Source organism: Diadema setosum, chromosome 15 (assembly GCF_964275005.1).
Source record: "Diadema setosum chromosome 15, eeDiaSeto1, whole genome shotgun sequence".
NCBI lineage: Eukaryota > Metazoa > Echinodermata > Echinoidea > Diadematoida > Diadematidae > Diadema > Diadema setosum.
In genome coordinates, this window is record NC_092699.1 from 31,155,140 (window position 1) to 31,177,256 (window position 22,117).

Here is a 22,117-nt window from a genome sequence, read left to right on the forward strand (position 1 = left end):
ATATTTTCAATAAGTAACTGTTAGTGTTCTAGACAATTGTTCACGTTAGTCTTCACATATTTTGCCCGGGGATTTTCAATGAACTTGTTTAGTGCATTATCGTCGGCATTTATTAATGATCTAGCAACAACTTTATCAGGGCTGCCAACTAGCTGAGAGTGAGACTCCCATCAATAGGTAGGCTAACAGCCCAGTCGCCGCTGTACATATTGTAGCGTAGGCCGTAGCGTAGCGTATTAACAGCGTCTGGTCGGGCTACATATAGGTCTAGGCCAATAAATGCTATAATTTAGGACTTAGGAGTCAAAATGAGTGAGATCAAGGAGATCAATAGAAGTGCATGCAAATGAAATAAAGTTTTAGTTAGAGTGAGAAAGGACCAAAATGAGCGAGTCTCACTCTCAATGAGTGAGAGTTGGCAGCCCTGCTTTATTCTCTAGAAAATGGTTAGCCCGACCAGACGCTGTTACGCTGTGCTACTTACATGTAAGTTTACAGCGACTTGGCTGTGTATAGATTTCTAGATCTAGATCTAAAGGGCCTACGTTAGACACTACAATGTATCAAACGTCAGTTAGAAAATGGTATATCGTTAGGCCTAACGTTACAGTTACTGAGTTAGAGTCTAAACACCGTCACTAAAGTCTCTAGCTTTACTTTCCTCTTGCAAACACCAGCATTTGGAGAAAGTGTGGAGATTCGGCTTCCAGAGAAATTCTGAACAGCATCATAAGTATAGCTAACATTTCGTAAAAGCTATCCGGATTCATACAATGAATGACTATAATGACTATGTCTACGATCGTGCACCCGCAGTTCAGACTGGTTGGTAACGTGAGTGCGGCCCGGGTACAATCGACGCCAAACCCAACACAAATTGTAATATGTGGGGATGTGTGTACGGTACGCGACATCCTTGGCGATCTAGCACAGTAGTAACGACGTTGCCATAGCTTACTATTTTTAGATTAGTAAAATGCATATAGCATAGCAATTTGTTTTTATCTATTTGATGGATAAAAAAATTAACTACAACAAAACTGAAACCCTCTATATTTTAATCCCTTCTGTCCTCGGTAAAGTATACCATATAATACTACTTGTTCACCTTCGATCTCCGTGAGCCAGCGTTGGTGGTATAGTGGTTAGCATAGTTGCCTTCCAAGCAATTGACCCGGGTTCGATTCCCGGCCAACGCAGCTGTTTTGCCTTTATAAGGGCCTTATGGTATGAAAGAAATTCAGTGTGTATATTGATTTTGCTGTCAATTTTTTGAAAAAAAAAAACAAAAACAAAAACAAAAAACAAAAGAAACGAAAACAAAACACACAGAACAAAACAAAAACAAAAGAAAAAAAAAACACAGAAAAAAAATTCTCAATTTTATGGTGTCATTTACTACCGTACAACTGTGTTTCTTGTAAAAATAAGCCAATCCAACTAGATTTGATATAGACCTCTAGGCCTGAACGCACAGATTGAAACCTGTGTAAGTTATGAAATTTATTATTTTTTTTTCTTCTTCTTTTTCATTTTGTAAAAATAGAACCGGAATATCATTTAAGACAATTTGCTGATGTGTAGGCTGCTCTAATTTCTTTTGATACTGTTTGACACTCCATTGCATTATATTTGGAAAAAGATGTCACCGTTAATGACAACATTTTCACTTGATCACGTGAAGCTCTTTCAACCAATCACTAGAGAATTGATTTCTTATCCAAAATATAATAGGCCTACATGAAAATGATAATGTGAAAAAAAAAAGTTTCACATGAAGCCTCTTCACATTTTTACTGCTTATTGAGAACACTTTTTTTGTCAAAAAATGCAGAAATGGAGAGAGGTACCAGGTACAATATTGAGCAGTGTTAGGATGGTACAGTTTTGGTTTAGAAGAGGTTTCAGGTTTCAACGCGTTTTGATTGTGATTTCTGTAGATAATGAGAAACCTCTTCCAAAATATGAAAATATATGAAAGAGCATAGAATTCAAAGAGAAATTCACAGCTTATTCGATAAATGAAAATTGGTTTTGAAATGGCTTAGGTATCCAATACAAACAATCCGAATAAAAGTGGGACCCACAGCATCTAGGACTACTGTACTTTGTTTTACACTGTTCTTAGATAATACCCAGTCATTTCAAAACTTATTTTCATCAAATAAACTTTGAATTCCTCTTAGAATTGTAGACTTCCCAATATATCGTAAAGTGGTTTCTAAATATCTTGCAAAAAATTAAACGCTGAATTCTCACCACCAGCCAATACTCTACCGTCCCTATAACAAAGCAAGCATGTCCTTTTGAACAATTCCTTTGACTGAGAAGGGATTTGTTGAAAGATAGCAAAACTCGCTCAAACACACACAGACACACAGACATGCATACACACACACACACAAACACACACACAGAATACTGAGATTTTGAGGTTGTGGAAAATTTGTATTATACATCCAAGTTGTTCTGTTGTGTTACAGTTTTTTGTGCCAGGATCATTTGGCTTAAAACTTTAAGAGATACATGTACTGGAATTATGACCTTTATTCATTGTTAGTTACTAATTGCACAGTGTGAGTTGTTTCAATGCTATATGATTATCTACACATATATTTTGTACTTTATTTCATGACTTTTTTTTTTTTCAAATTGATGATGATGATGATGATGAAACAGCATTTATGTAGCGCCATTTATCTGTAGAAACATTTAAAGGTGCCCAGCTCCCACAATGTGCCACGCATCATTCGCAGAGTTGGAGGGAAAAAAAATAGATCTTCATCAGTTAAGATTTGGAGGTATTGCAGTTGTTACAATTCCAAAGTGGGATTGGTAGAGAGTTCCACAGAAGTGGCAAAACCAAAGAGAAATTGCTCTCTAAAATGAGTTAACAAAAGTATACTTTGTATTATGTATTACTTTTTGTTTGATGGAACTAAAGTATAATTGAGATGATATTCCTAACATAATTTCTGCTCTACATTGCATTTCATATAAACACAAAATATGAACACACCCATAAATAAACTCATCTAGAACCTCCTTGATTTAACTGACAGATGCACACAAAAAGTCAAAGGTCATAAATTAAGCATCCAGGCAGTCCCTTAATGTTTATAAGGACTTTATTTATCCTTTTTCTTTCCTTTCATTCTGTTCAATCTAATGTTAAAACTTGATCAAACATACTCCAGCAATCACAAATACATAATTTCAGATCATAAAAGATAAAAACAAAGCAAGTGCTGCCTAAATGGTTAGTAGGTATTGGTAAATACAAAATAAAATGCTTGATGTAGTCATTAATTGTCTCTTGTAAATTAAAACCACTACATCATGTAGCATTTAATGTTTAATCATGTACTAGCTAGAGCAGAGAGTGATAAAAAAAAATAAACTCATGTACAGACATACATTCAAAGTGACACATTATTGTTCATTATCATACATTTTAAAAGTTTTTTTTTTTAATATATATAAAACATTCAAGGTTTCATTTGCTTCAGTTTTATTGCTTCATTGATTAAGAGTACACTTAGCTAAGATGACTTGCTAATTCAGATATTCAATAAGTGTCAGGATTTTGGTAAACTTTGTGCAGACTCTTACCAAATGTGAGGTAAGAGTATATGTGTATTTTCTTCACACCATTCATTCATATCAAAAATAGTAGGCCTACATCATTCATTCATATTAAAAAATAGTACATCATTTCTCGAAATAATCCTCTTCCAAAGGGACAGAAACAAACGTGTCGTGATTATAAACAAAGCTGAGGCTGAGGTAAATTGAGCAGTAACTACAGGCATATTTGGCACGGCAAGTAATGCACGTTACATGATTATCATTTTTGCTACACCACCATAGATAAAGTGATGATTGCACAGAGTGCCCAAATTGGTTGAATTTAACTTGGAACAAGTCTTCTTTACATGTACTAGATACTTTTGACTATCTACTAATTACATGTAGCATAGATAAGAAAGTGGACCACACACTTTTAAGCACATCTCCATTCTCCTACCAGGTACACTCTTGACATGTTGGTAAAATTAGTAAAACATAAGCATCAACATGCAAAATTCCCATGATACGACCTTAAAAAGATGCATACAATATGTATCCAATTATTCAATCATGGCACTTGACAAATTTGAATAATGGGAAAATCAATGAATGCATGGAGGTAAAATATATGGGGTACAAAATGTGTATGTGTACCTGTTGCTGTTCAAAAGACAGTTACATTCCATAAGCACTGTGATAACATGAGATAGAGCACAAGGAAAAGATATGTGACCCGCTACAACAAAAAGATCCGAAAGTCGGGGGAGGACAATTTTCTGAAAATGACATGACATTATTCCCTTACTCTTCTACTTTAATTTCATGTATAACACAACTCATAAAAGTACTCGGTTGCGGAGATATTGATGATTTTATTAGCGCATGTCAAGTGGTTGAGGAAATCAGAGTTTCGAGAAAAACGCCTTCAAAGTTATCCTTCCGACGCTATCATGATCAAGAAGAGGTGAGACAGTCTTCACCGCTTGACAATAGAAGGCATGCTCCTAGCGACCTCTGTGATGTTCATTCAAGCTTAGCGCCAGCGGTCTACGCACAACCAATTAGTAATCAGGATGCCACGCACTGACCAATAAGATCACTCCCTTGTTGCTAGGGGCGGAGTCTAGTTGCGGCGCTAAATCCAAATCTTCGGACACGTTTCTGTTACATTGAAAGTCGTAAAATCATGGCCCAGAAAAATGCTAATTTCTTGCCTTTCGTTCAATCATTTAGCTTCAAAATTTCGGCAGATGACAGACAAAATATTAGTCTACAAAATTATGCCAAAAACAGAAATCCGATTGTTTTGACCAATTTTGATGAAGTGACTTCAAACTCAATTTTCTCGGCTCAGCCGTCAGCGACTTTAGGATCCTTTTGTTGTAGCGGGTCACATATGTTTTAGTACATGTATCTACCCAAGTATGGAGTCTCATAAAAAGGCACACATTCGTTTATATTATCATAAGATCACGATGTAAGTACAATACAATACAATACAATACAATAATATTATAGGAACTTATATAGAGCTCTTACAATGAACTAGTACTAAAAAAATAAACAATGAATTTGAATTACGGTATAAATCTCTGATAAAATCTGTCCCGTTTTGATTAATTACAGTTCAGTTATTGCAAAGATTTCTTTTTAAATAAATACAGAGGTCGCAAACCATCAAGAATAATTGGATGGTTGATCGTCATGGCGAGGAAAGCTCTACAGTGTATTAACACACTGTGCCCTAATGTGAGAACATTGTCTAAAAGGACACATTATACAAACACCTTTAACCCATTCCCAATGAATTTTTACAATTCATATTGATTTTAAACAGGAAAAGAATGGGTCCTGAATGCAAAAGCTTAATTTCCAACCTGGACTTTTAGAGTATGGGGGACCTTGATCATTATAATCAACTGCTTGGAACAATTGAAATCTCATTTTATTTTGGGTAAATCTTAAATAAGGGATTAAAAAACAAAATAACATAAAAGGAATGAGAGCTGCAAATTACCTCATCATATCGGGTATCTCGCTATACTTGAGCTTCTTAGTTTAATAAAGGACAAGTTCACCTTCATTAACATAAGGATTGAGAGAATGTAACAATATTAGTAGAACACACCATTGAAAGTTTGAGGAAAATCGGACAATCCATTCAAAAGTTATGATTTTTTGAAGTTTTTGTGCAGTTGCCGCTGGATGAGAAGACTACTGCAGTGTATGATGTCACATGCGTACAACAATATAAGGAAAATATAAAGAGAATTTCACAAAATTTCATCTTTTGAAAAAAGTACACATTCCCTTGACTCGTTATTGACATATGTTATGGGTAATATTATTCCCATTGTCTTTAGAAAGCCAAGTGCTCTTTTATTATGCGAAAAAAGTGAAAATATGTTGAATTTTCTTTACATTTTCTTTATACTGTTGTACTCATATGACATCACGAGCCTTAGTAGTCTCCTCATCCGGCGGTTCCAACACAAAAATATTTAAAATTCATAACTTTTGCATCGATTGTCCAATTTTCCTCAAAATTTCACTGTTGTGTTCTACTAATATTGCTGCATTCTCTCAATCCTTATGTTTATGAAGGTGAACTTGTCCTTTAAAACGAGGTTCGACTGTATAACATCTGAGCAACAGGGGATTCTCAATGCTACTTTTTAGAACAGCCATGTGCCATTGCCACATTACAAAATCATCCTGAAGAGGTCACGCGTTTAACACTTCTATAATTCAGTGCTCCTCACATCGGGAAGTCTCATTCTCTCATTAGACATAATATTGAGGGTCATTGGAATGACATTACGATGATCTCCATGGAGAAAAGATCCATGCTATGACCTTTGACCTCCCGTCAGCGTGTAATAGTGACCGCGCAGGTTCAGTAACTCCTGGTGGCTGCCGCTCTCGACAACCACCCCCTCCCTGACGACGGCGATGACGTCAGCGTTCTGGACAGTGGAGAGGCGGTGGGCGATGATGATCGATGTGCGCCCCTCCATAGCATTATCTAAAGCCTCTTGCACGACCTAGCATAAAAAAACAACCAAAATGTTTATTCATGACTGAAAGGGAAAAGTCTCCTTGAACAATTATCCTGGAGGGCAGTTGGTCTCTGATATTTGCAAAAGAAATTAGCAGCACAACATTGCACTGACATTAATTATGATTCAGAGATATATGCCCTTGCGTGAATAGTTGTCTGGGCATCGATCAGTAATTGTCCTGGGAACTGGGGTAGACAATGTGAAACTCCACACAAAACAAACATTGACCATGAGATGGACTCAGATGTACAGTGCATATAAAAAAAAAAAAAAAAAAAGGTAATCCAACTTTGGAGGGCTACTATACTATATCTGTCAGCTATGGAGAGCTCAGTGTTGGTTGTAAGGAAAGGGGAACTCTTCCTCTTTCCATTGATACCTAATTATGTTGACAAATGTCATGCATGACTGGGCACATGAACTTTAAAGACAACAATAGCAAATTGCACTTTTTCCAAAAGTGCAGGGAATAACTTAAAATCAACGTTATCATCTTATTACTAGAATCAAATTTTTGCATAACTCCTGAGGATTGACAAAATTGAAACAAGACCTGTAATTTTATGTGCTACTCTTCCTTCACCTTTTCGCTCTCCGTGTCGAGGGCTGACGTGGCCTCGTCTAGGAGGAGGATGCGGGGGTTCCTGGCCAGAGCTCTGGCGATGGCCACTCGCTGCTTCTGACCCCCGGACAGCTGGGTTCCTTTCTCACCCACCAGAGTGTCATAACCCTGAAGGAGACAGAATGTAGTGAACATTTCATAATCCCAACCATGTGTCTGTATACTATATACAGGGCTCAACAGTAGTGGTGGCCTGCAGTCACTTAAAAATTGATGTTGAGCCTTACCATTTTCAAAAAGGTTTGTGTTATCTTTAGGTGGTTCAATTGGGCAAGTGAAATTCAGATTGGATAATATGTTTCCATCTTTTTTTTGCTAATTGTTTTTGCTTTTTTTTGAGGTCATTAAAATTTGAAATTTAAAGATACTGGTGCCCCAAACAGGCTACCAGAGAGAAAAAAAAATGTTATTGAGCCCTGCTATATAACAGTTAAGACAACTATAAGATGATCCGTTCCATATGTTTCAAAGGTAGAATGTTTCTGAGCATCTATCACTACATTTGTTTACAGAGCAAACCTAGTTATAAACATGTCAGACATAACAAAACTCTCTTATAACAATCAAGACCATTTTGCACACTGCTTATTAAAACCCTCTGAGGGCAAGTCCCAAGTATACTCGGGTAGGTGTCTATGGGAAATGAACGCTGTAGCAAAATCATTCCATCCTCAATGGGTTAATACTATATACTACGAATGATGCTGATAATGACAACAATATGTGTATTATGTCTCCAGGAGAGCCTTTTCATAGATATAGCACTTCTCTTCAGATAGCGCCCTTCCACAGGCTAGCTCGCTTTATCCCCATCGTGATACGCACCGTGGGGAGGGAGGAGATGAAGTCGTGGATGTTGGCCATCTTGGCAACCTTCTCGATGCTGTCCTCATCCAGTTCACCGTCAACGCTGTACTCGATGTTCTCCTTGACGGAGCGCGCAAAGAGTATCGGTTCCTGGCTCACGATGGCCATGTTGGCCCTCAACCACTGGACATTGAGGTCTTTGATGGACTTACCATCCACAGACTGTAAAATACAGAAGGATATTTATGAATATAGAGTGCACTCCCATAATAGAAAGCACAGTCATAAATTCTTGATACATTGAAGTAAAAATGCAGGTCCCTAAATTATCATCTACACAATATATTTTTGAAATACATGTAGGTCTACTTTTACTGTTCAGCTATAACCAAATTTTGATATAAGGAAAGAAATCTGCTTGTCCCAAGGACTTGCATAGCTATGGGTCACCAACTTTATACCACCAAACAGTTACCACAGAAAACATTTCCCCCACTTGTCCAAATGTCCACTTGGATATTTAGAGTGGCCCCATCCTCATAACAGGAAAGTTAGGTTCATTTCATCTGCCCAGCTGTGAGTTTTAGCTGCCCCCAGGCCAGTGGACAAGTTAAGTCTGGCATTCTGGAACCTAGAAATTGCCATCAACTTGCACTGAATTTGTTCTTTCTTTTGTTTTGTGATGTTGGTTTTGATTTTGGTTTTGGTTGGGTTGGGTTGGGTTGGGTTGGGTTGGGTTGGGTTGGTTTGGTTTGGTTTGATTTGGTTTGGGTTTGTTGTTTGTTGTTGTTTGTTTTGTTTTGTTTTGTTGTTGTTGTTGTTGTTGTTGTTGTTGTTGTTGTTGTTGTTGTTTTTTTTTTGGGGGGGGGGGGGGGGGAGTTGGCCACAGTCTCTCTAAGGACCAGGTACTCTCTTTTACTTGTGTCTACTTATCTGTAGTTGTAATATGTGCTATTAACACATGCACAGTTCATGCATCCCATATCATTCATGCATTCTTGCCTACAACCTACAGCCACGGTCACATGTACAGTGGACTCCCGTTATAACGAAGTCCTCAGGACCGGCAGTTTTCTTTAGTTACATATATCGGAATTTCGTTGTAACCGAACAAATAAACAATAGAAATACATTGAGTGGATGACATTGCAGCCCAAATTTTTACTTCGTTATAACCGGAATTTCGTTATAACCGTGTTCGTTGTAACGGGAGTGCACTGTATCATTAAAAGACGTACGTTTTACAGTCCTTCTCACTGCAACTAGTCATGTTGCTGGAAATTGATTCATGTTAATAAAACCACAACCCATGACTGTTTAATTATGACTGGCTACTATTTTTAACTCAGTAACACTTTTTCAACAGGAGCAACCACACTGTTCTGACATGAAGTGTCCAAACACCCACCACTGTGCCTTCTTCCGGGTCGTAGAATCTTTCTAGGAGGGACACAAGGGTGCTCTTCCCGCACCCGCTTTCCCCGACCAGTGCCACCGTCTGTCCCGGCATGATCGACAAGTTCAGCCCCTTCATGACTGTGACGTCCGGCCGGGTGGGGTAGGCAAACTTTAGGTTGCTGTACTTGATCTCCCCTTCCAGTCTTTGCTGAAATCAAATCAAATCATAATCATAATCAAATTAGTAGCAGAGTAATTGCATGTGTGCTGCCTTGTGCTGTTGTTTACGTAAGTGTGCTAGAAAACTATCCCAAGCCCTACACTAGCATGGCAGATTGCTCCCTCGGGACATGCATAATGTCATCATTCAGTCACAAAAGTGAGTAACACATTCACCCTGAATTTACCATCATCATAAACCTAGAACAGTATTCTCATATGTGACATCATATCAAAAACTTAACAAGTAAAACTAGAAATGTCGCTACAGCGACTGGTTATACCCCTGCCAAACAACATTTCATAAGCTTTGGTCAAAACAACATTTCATAAGCTTTGGTCAAAAAACTGAGGAAGTAGTTAAATCCGCAAGATCTTTCCTTGATCTTCTGCCATTAATATGCCATTACCATGGCAACATACTTTCGGGTACTGTCGAAAAATGCGTCTTGCACATCTACAACCAAAGGCACACATCTGTACCAAGTTTCATGGAAATTGGGCAAAAACTGAGGAAGTAGTTTGCAACACAAAATTTTCCATCATTTTGGCTCATAATATGTGAGCTGTTACCATGGCAACATACTTTTTGTCACTGTCAAGAAATGTGTCATGCTGACCTATATCCTAAGACAAACATTCAATATGAATTCCATGAGAATTGGAAGAACACTGATGAAGCAGTTTTGCCACGAAGCATTTTGCCCTATATTTTACCAATAACATGCCGTTACCATGGCAACGCACTTTTTGCCACTGCGGAAATATGTGTCTTGCACATTAACATATTCAGATGAACATCTGTACCTAATTTCATAAAAATTGATCAAAAACTGTGGGAGGAGTTCGCGACGCAAGATTTGTACCCATTTTTGCCCATAATATGCCGTTACCATGGCAACGTACTTTTGGGTACTACCAAAAAATACGTCTTGCACATCTACAACCCAAGGCACACATCTGTGCCAAGTTTTATGGGAATCGGTTGAAAACTGAGGAAGTAGTTCGCGACGCAAGATTTGCAACGGACCGACCGCCCGACCGACCGCCCGACCGCCCGACCGCCCGACCGTCCGCTGATTCCTATATACCCCCTTCAAACTTCGTTTGGCGGGGGTATAAAAACGACTCTTACAATGAATGAAATAAACAAAAAGAAGCCCCATTATATCTTGCAACTCTAATAAAATCTTACACTCAGTTCCTAAGCCTTGTCAAGTTGATCAAAGTATTTTTGAAGACTTTTTAGTCCATTTATTCTCAGATTCCAGCTTTCATAGATTGGCCACTGCACAGTGTGTATTTTATTATAATGTTTGCAATATTCTATCATGCTTCCCAGCTGGATATCATGTATTATTTCATTTTTTTCATATTTGATGTATTTTTTTTCACCGAGCAATATAAAAATAAATTGAAATTGAAATTAGAATTTCAGCAGTCATATCCCCTGACTAAGGGACATATGGGTGTGAGCACGGTGCAAAGTCACTAACAGAAAAACCATATCACATACAAATGGGTTGACTTCTTTGTTCTTCAGAACTTATAAAAGAGAAGAAAGATTGTTTGCATTTTGAAATACTAACCCACTCAGTGGATAAGACAAGTCACTACATTTGTTGTCTTCTTTAAATACACTTTCAACACACTGATGTAATTCTCCCGCTCTATAGAGGAAAGAAAATACTGATGTCAGAAATATTTTGATTGTCATATCCTGCACCATTTTTGTTTACTGTATACCAGGTATATCCTCACATATTGACATCTTGCTTACCTCTCTGTTTACATTACAGGAACAAAACACTGCTCATTTGACATTGATTCTCTCGACAAGATATTCTGCTTCTTAACTTTTTCTGTGTCAAGGACTTTGGACAGTGTGTACAACATTATGGGGCTCTCTGTGTCAATCAGAACTCAAAAAAGGACAGAAAGGGTTAATCTGTTGTTTTTAGGCTGCTACAAAACGAGAGAGAAAGAGAGACGGTGGGAGCACTTACTGGCTTCAGGCCCTCCTTGGAGTAGTTATCGATGAGGGGCTGGGTGGCAAAGAGGTTCATGATGAGGTTGGCAGAGTGTCTGGCCTTGGCATAGTCTGGGAGGAAGGCCGAGGACTGGCCAAGCGAGATGCCAGCAAATGCAATGCCAAACACCACCCTGTGGGGAGTCACACATGCCAAATTTGTACCAAAAATTATTCAATTCAAAGGCCTCTATTCATTTCCCATATAATAAGAGTGCAAATTTTTCAACATCATATCATTCTCATCTGCTTCTCTTTTGTTGATTTTCATGAAAGATCAACAACAAAAAAGTATTGCTTTGTGGGTATGTTTTGTTTTTGTCTGTTTGCTTGTTTGTTTGCTTTATTTAATACTTTTTCAATACATTACTAAATTTCAGTACTCATGGTTAAATGCTTGATCAGGATCCTACAGAAATTTCTCAACAGCACCTGCTGCTTATGATATTCATTTATTATGATGAAATGGGAAAAAAGAGAAAGGTACGTACTTGAAGACCTCATCGGGTAGCATCTCTCCCTGGTAGACCAGCCAGCCTCCGAAACGGAAGGCCCCGGCATAAAGGAAGAAGACCATTCCCTGAGTGATGGCAAAGGCAACGCCATAGTACTGGGTGTTCACCTGACTCTGTCTGTTGGACATCCAAAAGTACATACAGGGTTAGAGTTGCAGCTTGATCAGACATAACCCATTTCATACAGCCCTATTATCATAGACCTGTTGACGATGGGCTGATTTTGCTACAACACGCAATTTCCACTGACGCTTGCCCGAGTAGACATGGGACTCGTCCTCATCGTGTTAAGGTTGATTTGTGATTACTTAGAAACAAATTAGGCATAGCCATTAGCCATTAGTCATTAGTCATAACTAAAGTAATACAAGGCAAGTGCCATAATGTGTCTTGCCCATTCGCGTACAAGAAATATAACAGATAAATAAAGAGACATAACAGATAAAAAGAAATATAAAAGGGTAAAAATTTATGGTAAAAAAGAAACGTGCCATAAAAACTTAACATTGGGCCCTTGAAGTTTGTTGACCCATGCTTGTGCCCATTGACCTTGTGGTAACCATCCACTCCCCAAGGGACTTCTACCATCCAAGTTTGGTAACAAATGGAGTTATGGATCAAAAGTTATGACCCATAATAGAAACACGCCATAAAAACTTAACATTGGGCTCTTAAAGTTCGTTGACCCATGCTTGTGACCATTGACCTTGTGGTGACCATCCACTCCCCAAGGGGCATCTACCTTTCAAGTTTGGTCACAAATGGAGTTATGGATCAAAAGTTATGACCCATAATAAAAACGGGGCATAAAAACTTAACATTGGGCCCTAAAGTTCATTGACCCCTGCCTGTGAGCTTTGACGTTGAGGTGACCTTCATATATGGTAAAATGTGAAACTTTGTATGACCCCTCTTCCCTCAAATTTTGATTGCAATTGAAGCCCAGAGTAAAGAGTTATTGAAGTTTTTGTAGCGTTACGGACAGACGACGGATGGACGCCGCAGACGATCCCTTAGTCTCCCCTTACCTCCGGTGGGCTCGACAACTAGAATTATTGAAGGTGATTAATACCCCTGCCCCTTGTGTTGCTTTATAGTATGTGATGTCATGAGGGCAATGACGTTAATACCAAGTTTGTGCACTTGTCGAATTGGAAACAGAATAATTTTAGTTTACTGTACAATTACAGAGTTGACACTGAGTTCCACAAGGTATGGGTAAAAAGTGTGGTTACCATGGCAATGCATTGTCTGATACAAACACAAGGGACATTTTGCATAACTACACTTAAAGACCATCGTACACACCAAATTTGACCTTCATAGCTTGAATGGTTTATTTGGATACAAAAATGAGTGGTTACCATGGCAACACATTTTCCTTAAACTAACACATTGGTGTCTTGCAAAACTACACTTCTAGATCATGATATATACTAAATTTGACTTGAATTGCTTGAATGATGGAAAAGTTATCCAATCTGCAAGGTTTTGGTAAAATTGTGGTTACCATGGAAATGGTTTGTGTGACAAACACAAAAATTATGTGTTCCACATCTATACCTCAGGGCCATAATGCCTACCAAATTTGGTTTCAATTGCTTGAAAACTGTGGAAGAAGTTCACTCCACAGGATTTAAAAAAAAATGCAGTTACCATGGCAACGCATTGTCCGATACAAATACAAGGGACATTTTGCAAAACTACACTTAAAGAGCATCATACACACCAAATTTCACCTTCATAGATTAAATGGTTCAATTTGACACACAAATGAGTGGTTACCATGGCAACACATTTTTCCTATATTAACACATTAATTTGGTGTCTTGCATAACTACACCTCCCGATCATCATACATACTAAATTTGACCTTAATCGCTTGAATGATATGGAAGTTATTCAATCCACAAGGTTTTGGTAAAATTATGGTTACCATGGCAACGCTTTGTCCGACAAACACAAAAATTATGTGTTCCAAATCTATGCCTCAAGGCCATAATGCCTACCAAATTTGATTTCAATTGCTTCAAAACTGTGGAAGTTGTTTACTCCACAAGATTTCGAAGAAAACATGCGGTTACCATGGCAACGTTTTGTCAAGTACAAACACAAAGAGTGTCTTGCATAACTACACCTATAGATCATCATAGATACCAATTTTGAAATTGATTGCTTAAATACTATGGAAGTTATTCAATACACAAGGTTTTGGTAAAATTATGGTTACCATGGCAATGCATTGTCCGACAAACACAAAAAAACATGTCCTGCACATCTATACCTCAATATCATCATTTACCCTAAGTTTCATTTAAATTGCTTCAAAACTGTAGAAAAAGTTCGCGACGCAAGACTTTGCAACAGACCACCCGACCGACCGCCCGACCGACTGGCTGCCCGACCAACATCATGGTGATTCCTATATACCCCCTTCACACTACGTGTGGCAGGGGTACAACAAGTCACAGTTGTAATGCTTTTAGGGTTTTTAATGTTGCTATAGATGGTGCTATTGCATTATAGATAAAAAAAAAAAAAAAAAAACACCTGAACTGGTGAAATGCTTTTATACAATAACTGCAAGTGATGTATGTCGAAAAAAATCATTCTGCCTCACCATGGCAACATCAAGGAAGCTGCAACCAACAGCATTCAGCATTGAAGTCAAAATCATCCCAGATTACAATTGCAAACATCTCTATGACTTTCATAGCAAGCAGGCTTTCTTGTTCACATGGATATTTTATGCGACTAACATCTACTGCATCCCTGAGTCCTTGTGCAGAAAGAACAAGAAAATAGCTAGAAAGCTATAAATACAACAGCAAGCTTTTCTATTTGTATGAAAATTTGAGAAGATTATTATCTTGTAATGATAATTTGACACTTCTTCTTTACATCGTTTTACTATGTCATAGACAACAACATGGTGGCAAACAGAAATAAACAGAACTCAGAACTTTGTAATTTTTGAAAATACTGCCTGGATTTGTTTCAATCTTTCAACACATGTTTCACAAATCTTTCCTCTAACCCTTGCTATCCCAATCTTCAACCCTTTATGTGCCTATGCATTTTGTTTACCTCGCCAAATTTTGTCATCAGTATGATATTCAGTAATCCATCCAAACTTGACCTAGTTGTAAAGGTAGCCAGATTGATTCTCGTCGAAGGTTTTTCATTTTTTTTTTTTTTTTTTTTTTTTTAGAGATGATACTTTCGCATGTTTTCATAGTTGCATACCTGTAATGTCATTTTGATGATTCAAAGGCAATTTGTGAAATTCAAGAAAATAAAAACCACTGCAGAAATTTCGGCTCATTCAATAATAATACTAGGAGAAGGTAATCTACTTATCGCACAATATCCAGACATTTGAGCTAATCAGCATAAAAAGTACATGCAGGGAAGGTTGAGTGGCTGGCAAATTTGGGAACACCTGAGCCTTACACAAATGGAACCTGGAGCATGTCTGCATAGCTCTTATACATCTTGTCTTCGAGAGTCAGCGAGGCGACCGTCCTCACGTTCTCGATGGCTTCAGCGGCAATCTGTGCAAAAGGAGACCAGAAGGTCAAATCAATCAAGGAATGTTGTTCAGAAATTCACCAACTGATAAGTGTTTATTGACCTACATTGTATTGTAATTACAGTCAACTCTGTGTAAGTTGACAGTGCATAATCTTTAAATATGTCACATAAATGGCTCAAGTCGATGAAAAAAGGTCCCATTTTACATTCAATACCATAACTCTTTATGTGCCATGTTCGCACGCCTGACTCAGTCGACGGCATGCCAACTTCGCATATTCTACTCAAACCCACAAACCCGCCCACACCGATCGATAAATCGCCAAATGCCGCAGTACAATGAAAGCATTTCTTGCGTTTCTGTTCCTCTCACATATAGCTTGCATTAGAATGTTTTCTCAAAGCATGACAACGTTGGTGTCGCAGAATAATGTGGCACACAGGGGGTTTCCACCATGGCACGTAAAGAGTTAAATGTGTAATTCCTCTGTACATGAAAGGCGATGTAAATGAAGGAAGATAGGTTTGCAGTACGGCCGTCAGATGGTAAAACGGTCTATTAAACTTGAAAATTTGACTTTTTGAGGTAAATTCACTTTCCGGGACATGTGAGGGTGCTCTTTCCAATGGTGCTATCGAGAAAATCCCATCATGTCTTGTTTTAGAGAATATTTCCGCTATCTTGGTACTTTTTTGTATTTTTCCTTCAGATTTGATGGTAAAACAGTCTATCTTTCAGTTAGCCCATTGTCGGTAATATCGTTTAGAGGTAAAATGAGCTATCTTTTACATAAACCATATAACCTTCTTAACTGAGATTTTTTAAATCATCGCTGTCAGATGGTAAAACGGTCTCTCTTCGAGTTAGACCAGTTTACATAGTGTTTGTGGTCTATCTAGAAGATAGACCATTTTACCATCTTATGATGTGTAGCGAGAGTGTATACATGTGCTGTGGTTAAACAGTTTATCTACACAAAAATCTCATTTATTTTATAATTACGACCCCAAATAAGCACAAAATTCTTCAGTTATCAGTGTTTAATATGCTTCTTCTTGTCCCATTGCTAAAAATGCTTTATACCCATCTCCTAAAAAAGCTCAAACCTCTAAACTTTAAAGTCATTTTTCTCAGAACAGCAATTTTCGAGATAGACCGTTTTACCATCTGACGGCCGAGTAACACCATGTGTGTGTAGCCCTTAAAAGGGCTGCTGTTTGGCAAAAGAAGATCTTAAAGATCCATTGTGAATTCAGAACTACGCTGTGCAGGACTGGACTCTTCAAGTGTTCAATACCAGGGCTGCCAACTCTCACGCACTGAGCGTGAGACTCACGCAATTCAACCAATTTTGACTGTCTCACTCTGATAAACAAAATCTCACGCTAAACCCCCAAAATGGAATGTACATGTCTACAAAAATAAATATATCTCTAAATTCTCTGATATTCCAAATATCGATATGCCCAAGCCCAAAATTTCGAGATTTTCCCGCGCGGGTGTAAAGCTTAATAACCAATAATAATTGTTTTCGGTTCGCGCGCAAAGACGAGCTATTGGATTACAGTTGGTTTCTACCTATACCACGCGAGTGTAGCTTGTACTTTTGGCAAATTACAATACATGTATGGCTATGACGTGTGCTTTACATCGCTTTACATACACTGACTGTGTACGTAGTACGTACGTACGTACAGCCGCACAGCAGGCCGCCAGGCGCTAGCCAGGAGGTCGCTCCGCTCCCACGCAGTGTCTCATGCCAAACTCTCACTCAAGGTTGGCAGCCCTGCAATGCTCGCTTAAAAACATACAGGAATGGAGCCATCTCTTTGGTTGCTCCACGTCTGTGGAACACTCTACCAATCCATCTCCAGAACTGTAACAATAACCTTGATACCTTCAAATCTGAAATAGAGACCTATCTTTTCCTGCAACTTTTTTTTTTTTTGGATAATGTGTGACATATTGTGGGAACCAGGTGCCTTTGAATCTTCTTTACAGACAAATGGCACTATATGAATGCTGTTGTTGATAATGATGATGACAATGATGATGATCATCATCATCACCATCATTATCATCATCGGGATCATTACCATCATCACCATTACCATCACTATCATCATCGTAATTATCATCATTGTCATCATCATCATCATCGTCATCATCATCACCAATGTCTTCACCATCGCCACCGTCATCATCATCTCCACCATCGTCATCATCACCATCGTCGTCACCATCGTCATCGTCGATCACCACTGTCTTCACCATCGCCACCATCATCATCACTATCATCGCCATCACCACCATAACAATCATCTCCATCATCGCCATTATCATCATCATCATCTCTTTCTCACCTTCCCTGCTTCCTCCAAGAGCTCCGAGTCCCGCTTCTGACTTCCCTGCATCAGTTTGAACTGGATGGCCCCAGCAGCAATCAGGAGCGGAACACAAGCCAGGACGACCAGGGCCAGCTTCCAGCCGAAGACAAAGCCGATGACAAGGGCAGCAGCCAGAGTAACACAGGACTGGAGGAGAGAGCTGATGCGTACACCTGTCGCCTAGAGGGTGGGGGGTTGAGCAGGGCGTGGGGGGTAAGTGGGGGTGAAGAGGCAGGGAAGGGGGTGCAGAGACAGAACTCCCTAGCTGTTTCTGGCACAGGTAGCACAACCATAACCATGTATATGTGCAAATATGCATAGCTATCCCTTTTCAAGTTATTTCAGTGATGCCAATTTGATTCTTCCTTTACACTTGCCATGATGTAATGTTGGTATTAAGCATTCCTTAACATATTGAAGACTAGTCTTGAGTATACTCGGGCAGGTGTCAATGGGAAATGCATGTTATAGCAAAATCAGCCCATCCTCAATGGGTTAACGTATTCCTTGTCTGTTCGTTCATTTGTTTGTTTGTTTGTTTGTTTGTCACAGTTCTCTTCTTCAGGCCATGACACTAGAAGCCTTGGTGATGTCTTTCTCCATTCATCATCACACATCTCATTCAATGAATCCTCAATTCTGATTGGTTAAAATCGGGGGCATAAAATCAACAATTGCCTGCAGTCATTTGTATATCTGCATACTACTGGACTGAATGGAGTTGGTAGTGTTTTATTTCCATAACATGACTGAAATAGACAAAGTACCTTTGTTATTGGTATGACTGCACTAATTTATCAAAGGTTATAGAAGTAGCTGGGGTGAAGTTTCATTGAGTTATGAGTCCAGACTCACCCCTTTAACGTTGGAGGCGTCTGCTGATAGTCTTGTGGCAAGGGCCCCGGTGCTATGATTTGGCTGGTCAAAGTATGTCACATCCTGGAAGTCAAATGGTATGAGAGATGATACAAAAATAATATCTGATATCCTGGGTCAACAACCACATAAAACACCATTCATCATTATCATTATTACAAGATGTATCAGTTCATTGTGTAGATACGATAACTTGCCTGTATGAGAGCAATTATCTCTTCACAAATTGAGTTATACACTTGGCAGGAATGATATCATGTTCATCTCAAGGTTTGAAATACAAAGGTGAATTAATGCAACAAAAACCACAGATATACAGACTGTGGGTAAACAGCAATGCTTCAAACAGTCATTATTTTTGTGTTCATTATGTAATTAAAAGAAATAGAGCAATCATTTTGTAGTCTGTTTCATGATGAAATGTAAAATAGAAAAAGTAATAAATGAATGAATAAATGATATTCATGAATGTTTGAATGCTGGATGAATGGATAAATGAATTAATGAATGCATTAATGAATGAATGAATGGATAAATGAATGAATGAATGAATGAATGAATGAATGGATGAATAAATTAATTAAATCATGAATAAACAAATAATTAAATGAATGAACTAGAGAAGCACTCTGAGAGCGCAGACCTCCGCCAAGCATGCAGCTCATTTCCATCACTGATCTTGTTCTTCTTCTTGTTCTGCCTTATAGCATGCTGAAAGTGTTTATAGTGTTCTGAAAGTTGCCCGATTTCCCAATATAGAAGCCTTTGTTACGTCATAAACCCTCAGCTGCACGGCGCGCCTCGCCCTAGCAGAAACTAGAGCACGCACTTTAGTGCGCGCATGAAAACCTCAAATACGCACAGCCTGAACTCCCAAGTTCATTGACCCTACCTGCCAAAATATCAAAAATCCTTCATAACTTCCCCAAAAATTCTCGGATCACTACCAAAAGTTAATCGTTTGTTACTTGTGTCATTCTCAACCTTTCCTGCAAGTTTCATCCCAATCCGTTAACTACTTTTTGAGTTATTTTGCACACAGACAAACTAACTAACTAATTAACTAACGAACACATAAACCAACGGTAACGAAAACATAACCTCCTCCCTCGGCGGAGGTAATGAATGGATGGATGAATGAATGCATATGTGACTGATGAATGATGTAAGGGCTTACACAACAATGAAACAACAACAAAACTGCACTGTATGCACCCTTTATTTAGCAAGTCAAATATTTTTGTGCACTGGGACTTCTTGGACAATTTCGAAATTGGTTAAATTCGCGATTGTGGAGTACAGTACCGAATGGAGAAATGTACATGCACGTCACATTAATCAATTTAATGTCGGAATGAGAGCTAATATTTTTGCGTGTCCTTCAATTCGTGAATAGCACCAGACTCATGAAGTTTGTGGAAATAAAAACCTCGCGAAATGTTCAGCGTAAACAGCATTATGCCCACAGAGAAACAAAAATCTCTACTTTTCCCTCTCTCACACACAAATACACACAAACACAAAAAGACATTGACTCATACCTGTCTGAGCATGGTCCAGAAAGCCTTGCGACGGAGACGGAGGGTAAGCTCCTCCCCAGAGACGGCCAGGCAGCTGATGCTGATGGAGTAACCCACAAACATGACCCCACCCAGGGCCAGGAACATGAGGGACCAGAACACTGCCGCCTCCTCAATCTCGTCTGCGGGCAGACTGAAAACCTGGGAAGAGTAAAGGTAAAAATAAAAGTAATGGTAATGGTAATGGTATTGTGGTAATGGTAATGGTAATGGTGATGGTGATGGTAATAGTAATGGTATTAATAGTAGTGATAGTAATATCAATAGTAATAACAATAACAATGATGATAATAATAATGATATCAAAATCAGCATCATTAGTACTCTTTCTATCATTGATATAAATAAGTAAATTGATATTAGATGCACCCACATTATGTAAAGCAGACAGGACCATGATATCACAGCCTACCGTTCCAACCATGTGACACCTAACGTTTCCATATCTTACATTATTGTATGTCCAAGTTGATGAAACCTCTTCGATTTTGCTCTTTTGATTCTGCTCTTATTTGTTAAAGTCAAATTGAATCTAGAGTGGCATTTCGCTTCCAATGCAGCACTAAACGGTCAGGGAGCATGATGTTGATAGTTCAAACAAACATATAATCTCTCCCACTGTAAATTCATTGCTTGCCCTAGGTAGTGCACAGTTAATTGCTTTAAATTTCTGACAAACTTTCAACTTTCAACTTAAAACTTTGATCCTTGAACTGTAAGTCTCACTTCAACTATGAAATATATACAGGTACATGTGTATTTAAATCATAAATTGGATAATGCAGCTACTCTTGCATATTACATCTCTCTGGAGAGAAATCCTTTCATATTATTTGGAAGATGACTCACATGGAACCTAATTTCACACCTTCAGTGGAAGTCAGAAGAGACAAAACACACACGCCTGCTCGTTGCACATCTTAACAATCCGAAACTGACAATTAAAATCTCGTATGATTTTCACCAAAAAAAAAAAAAAAAATGTTGTTGAAGGTGACAATGATTTGAATAAGTAAAACTTACAAAGTATACAGAGTAAAAAGTTCTGTATATACCTCAATAATTTCACTGAAGAGTAGAGCAAAGATGGGCATAGTGACACCGAGAACCCCCGAGAAAAAGGTACCGACGAGGATGAAATGCCACTCTGGGGCGTTCAACTTGAGGACCTCCCAATAACTGACAGACGGAACTTCTTCCTCCTCCTGCAAAGAGAATGAAGTCGATGACGTTTTGGCACTGATGTAGTGTGGAGGATCCGCGCTTTCATTAAACTTTTAATAATATAACAACCCTAAAATTCTATACGTAATAATAACTTGAAGAAATTGAAGCGAAAATTGGAATTTTCTCTTTTCTCCCAGAAGACAACATTAGCAGGTCTTGACAAAATTGGTAACAAAACATTGAATGAAACTTTAATTTTCTTTCCGATTAAAACAAAAGGAATGTTCCTACTTAAGGAGGGTAGTTGGCAGGTACAATGGAGTTATAGTCCACATCTATCAAACTGTGCA

The 22,117-nt window shown here is 38.5% G+C and overlaps 1 protein-coding gene and 1 non-coding gene across 2 annotated transcripts in view; one reads left to right on the forward strand and one right to left on the reverse strand.

Moving 5' to 3' along the window:
* Positions 1-1,127: 1,127 nt before the first annotated feature.
* On the forward strand, positions 1,128-1,199 carry Trnag-ucc (transfer RNA glycine (anticodon UCC)). The gene has a single exon. It is a non-coding gene; the product is annotated as a tRNA-Gly (tRNA).
* Positions 1,200-6,210: 5,011 nt separating this feature from the next.
* LOC140239038 (ATP-dependent translocase ABCB1-like) overlaps positions 6,211-22,117 on the reverse strand; it is a 39,939-nt gene continuing 24,032 nt past the window's right edge. Inside the window, exons 14-24 of the mRNA XM_072318935.1 lie at positions 21,656-21,805; positions 20,562-20,741; positions 19,000-19,083; positions 18,121-18,324; positions 15,676-15,776; positions 12,199-12,339; positions 11,685-11,841; positions 9,470-9,667; positions 8,080-8,283; positions 7,216-7,362; positions 6,211-6,614 (exon numbers count right to left, since the gene is read on the reverse strand). Coding sequence (XP_072175036.1) covers positions 6,420-6,614; positions 7,216-7,362; positions 8,080-8,283; positions 9,470-9,667; positions 11,685-11,841; positions 12,199-12,339; positions 15,676-15,776; positions 18,121-18,324; positions 19,000-19,083; positions 20,562-20,741; positions 21,656-21,805 — 1,761 coding nt within the window. The 3' untranslated portion in view covers positions 6,211-6,419. The remainder of the gene's footprint in view (positions 6,615-7,215; positions 7,363-8,079; positions 8,284-9,469; positions 9,668-11,684; positions 11,842-12,198; positions 12,340-15,675; positions 15,777-18,120; positions 18,325-18,999; positions 19,084-20,561; positions 20,742-21,655; positions 21,806-22,117) is intronic.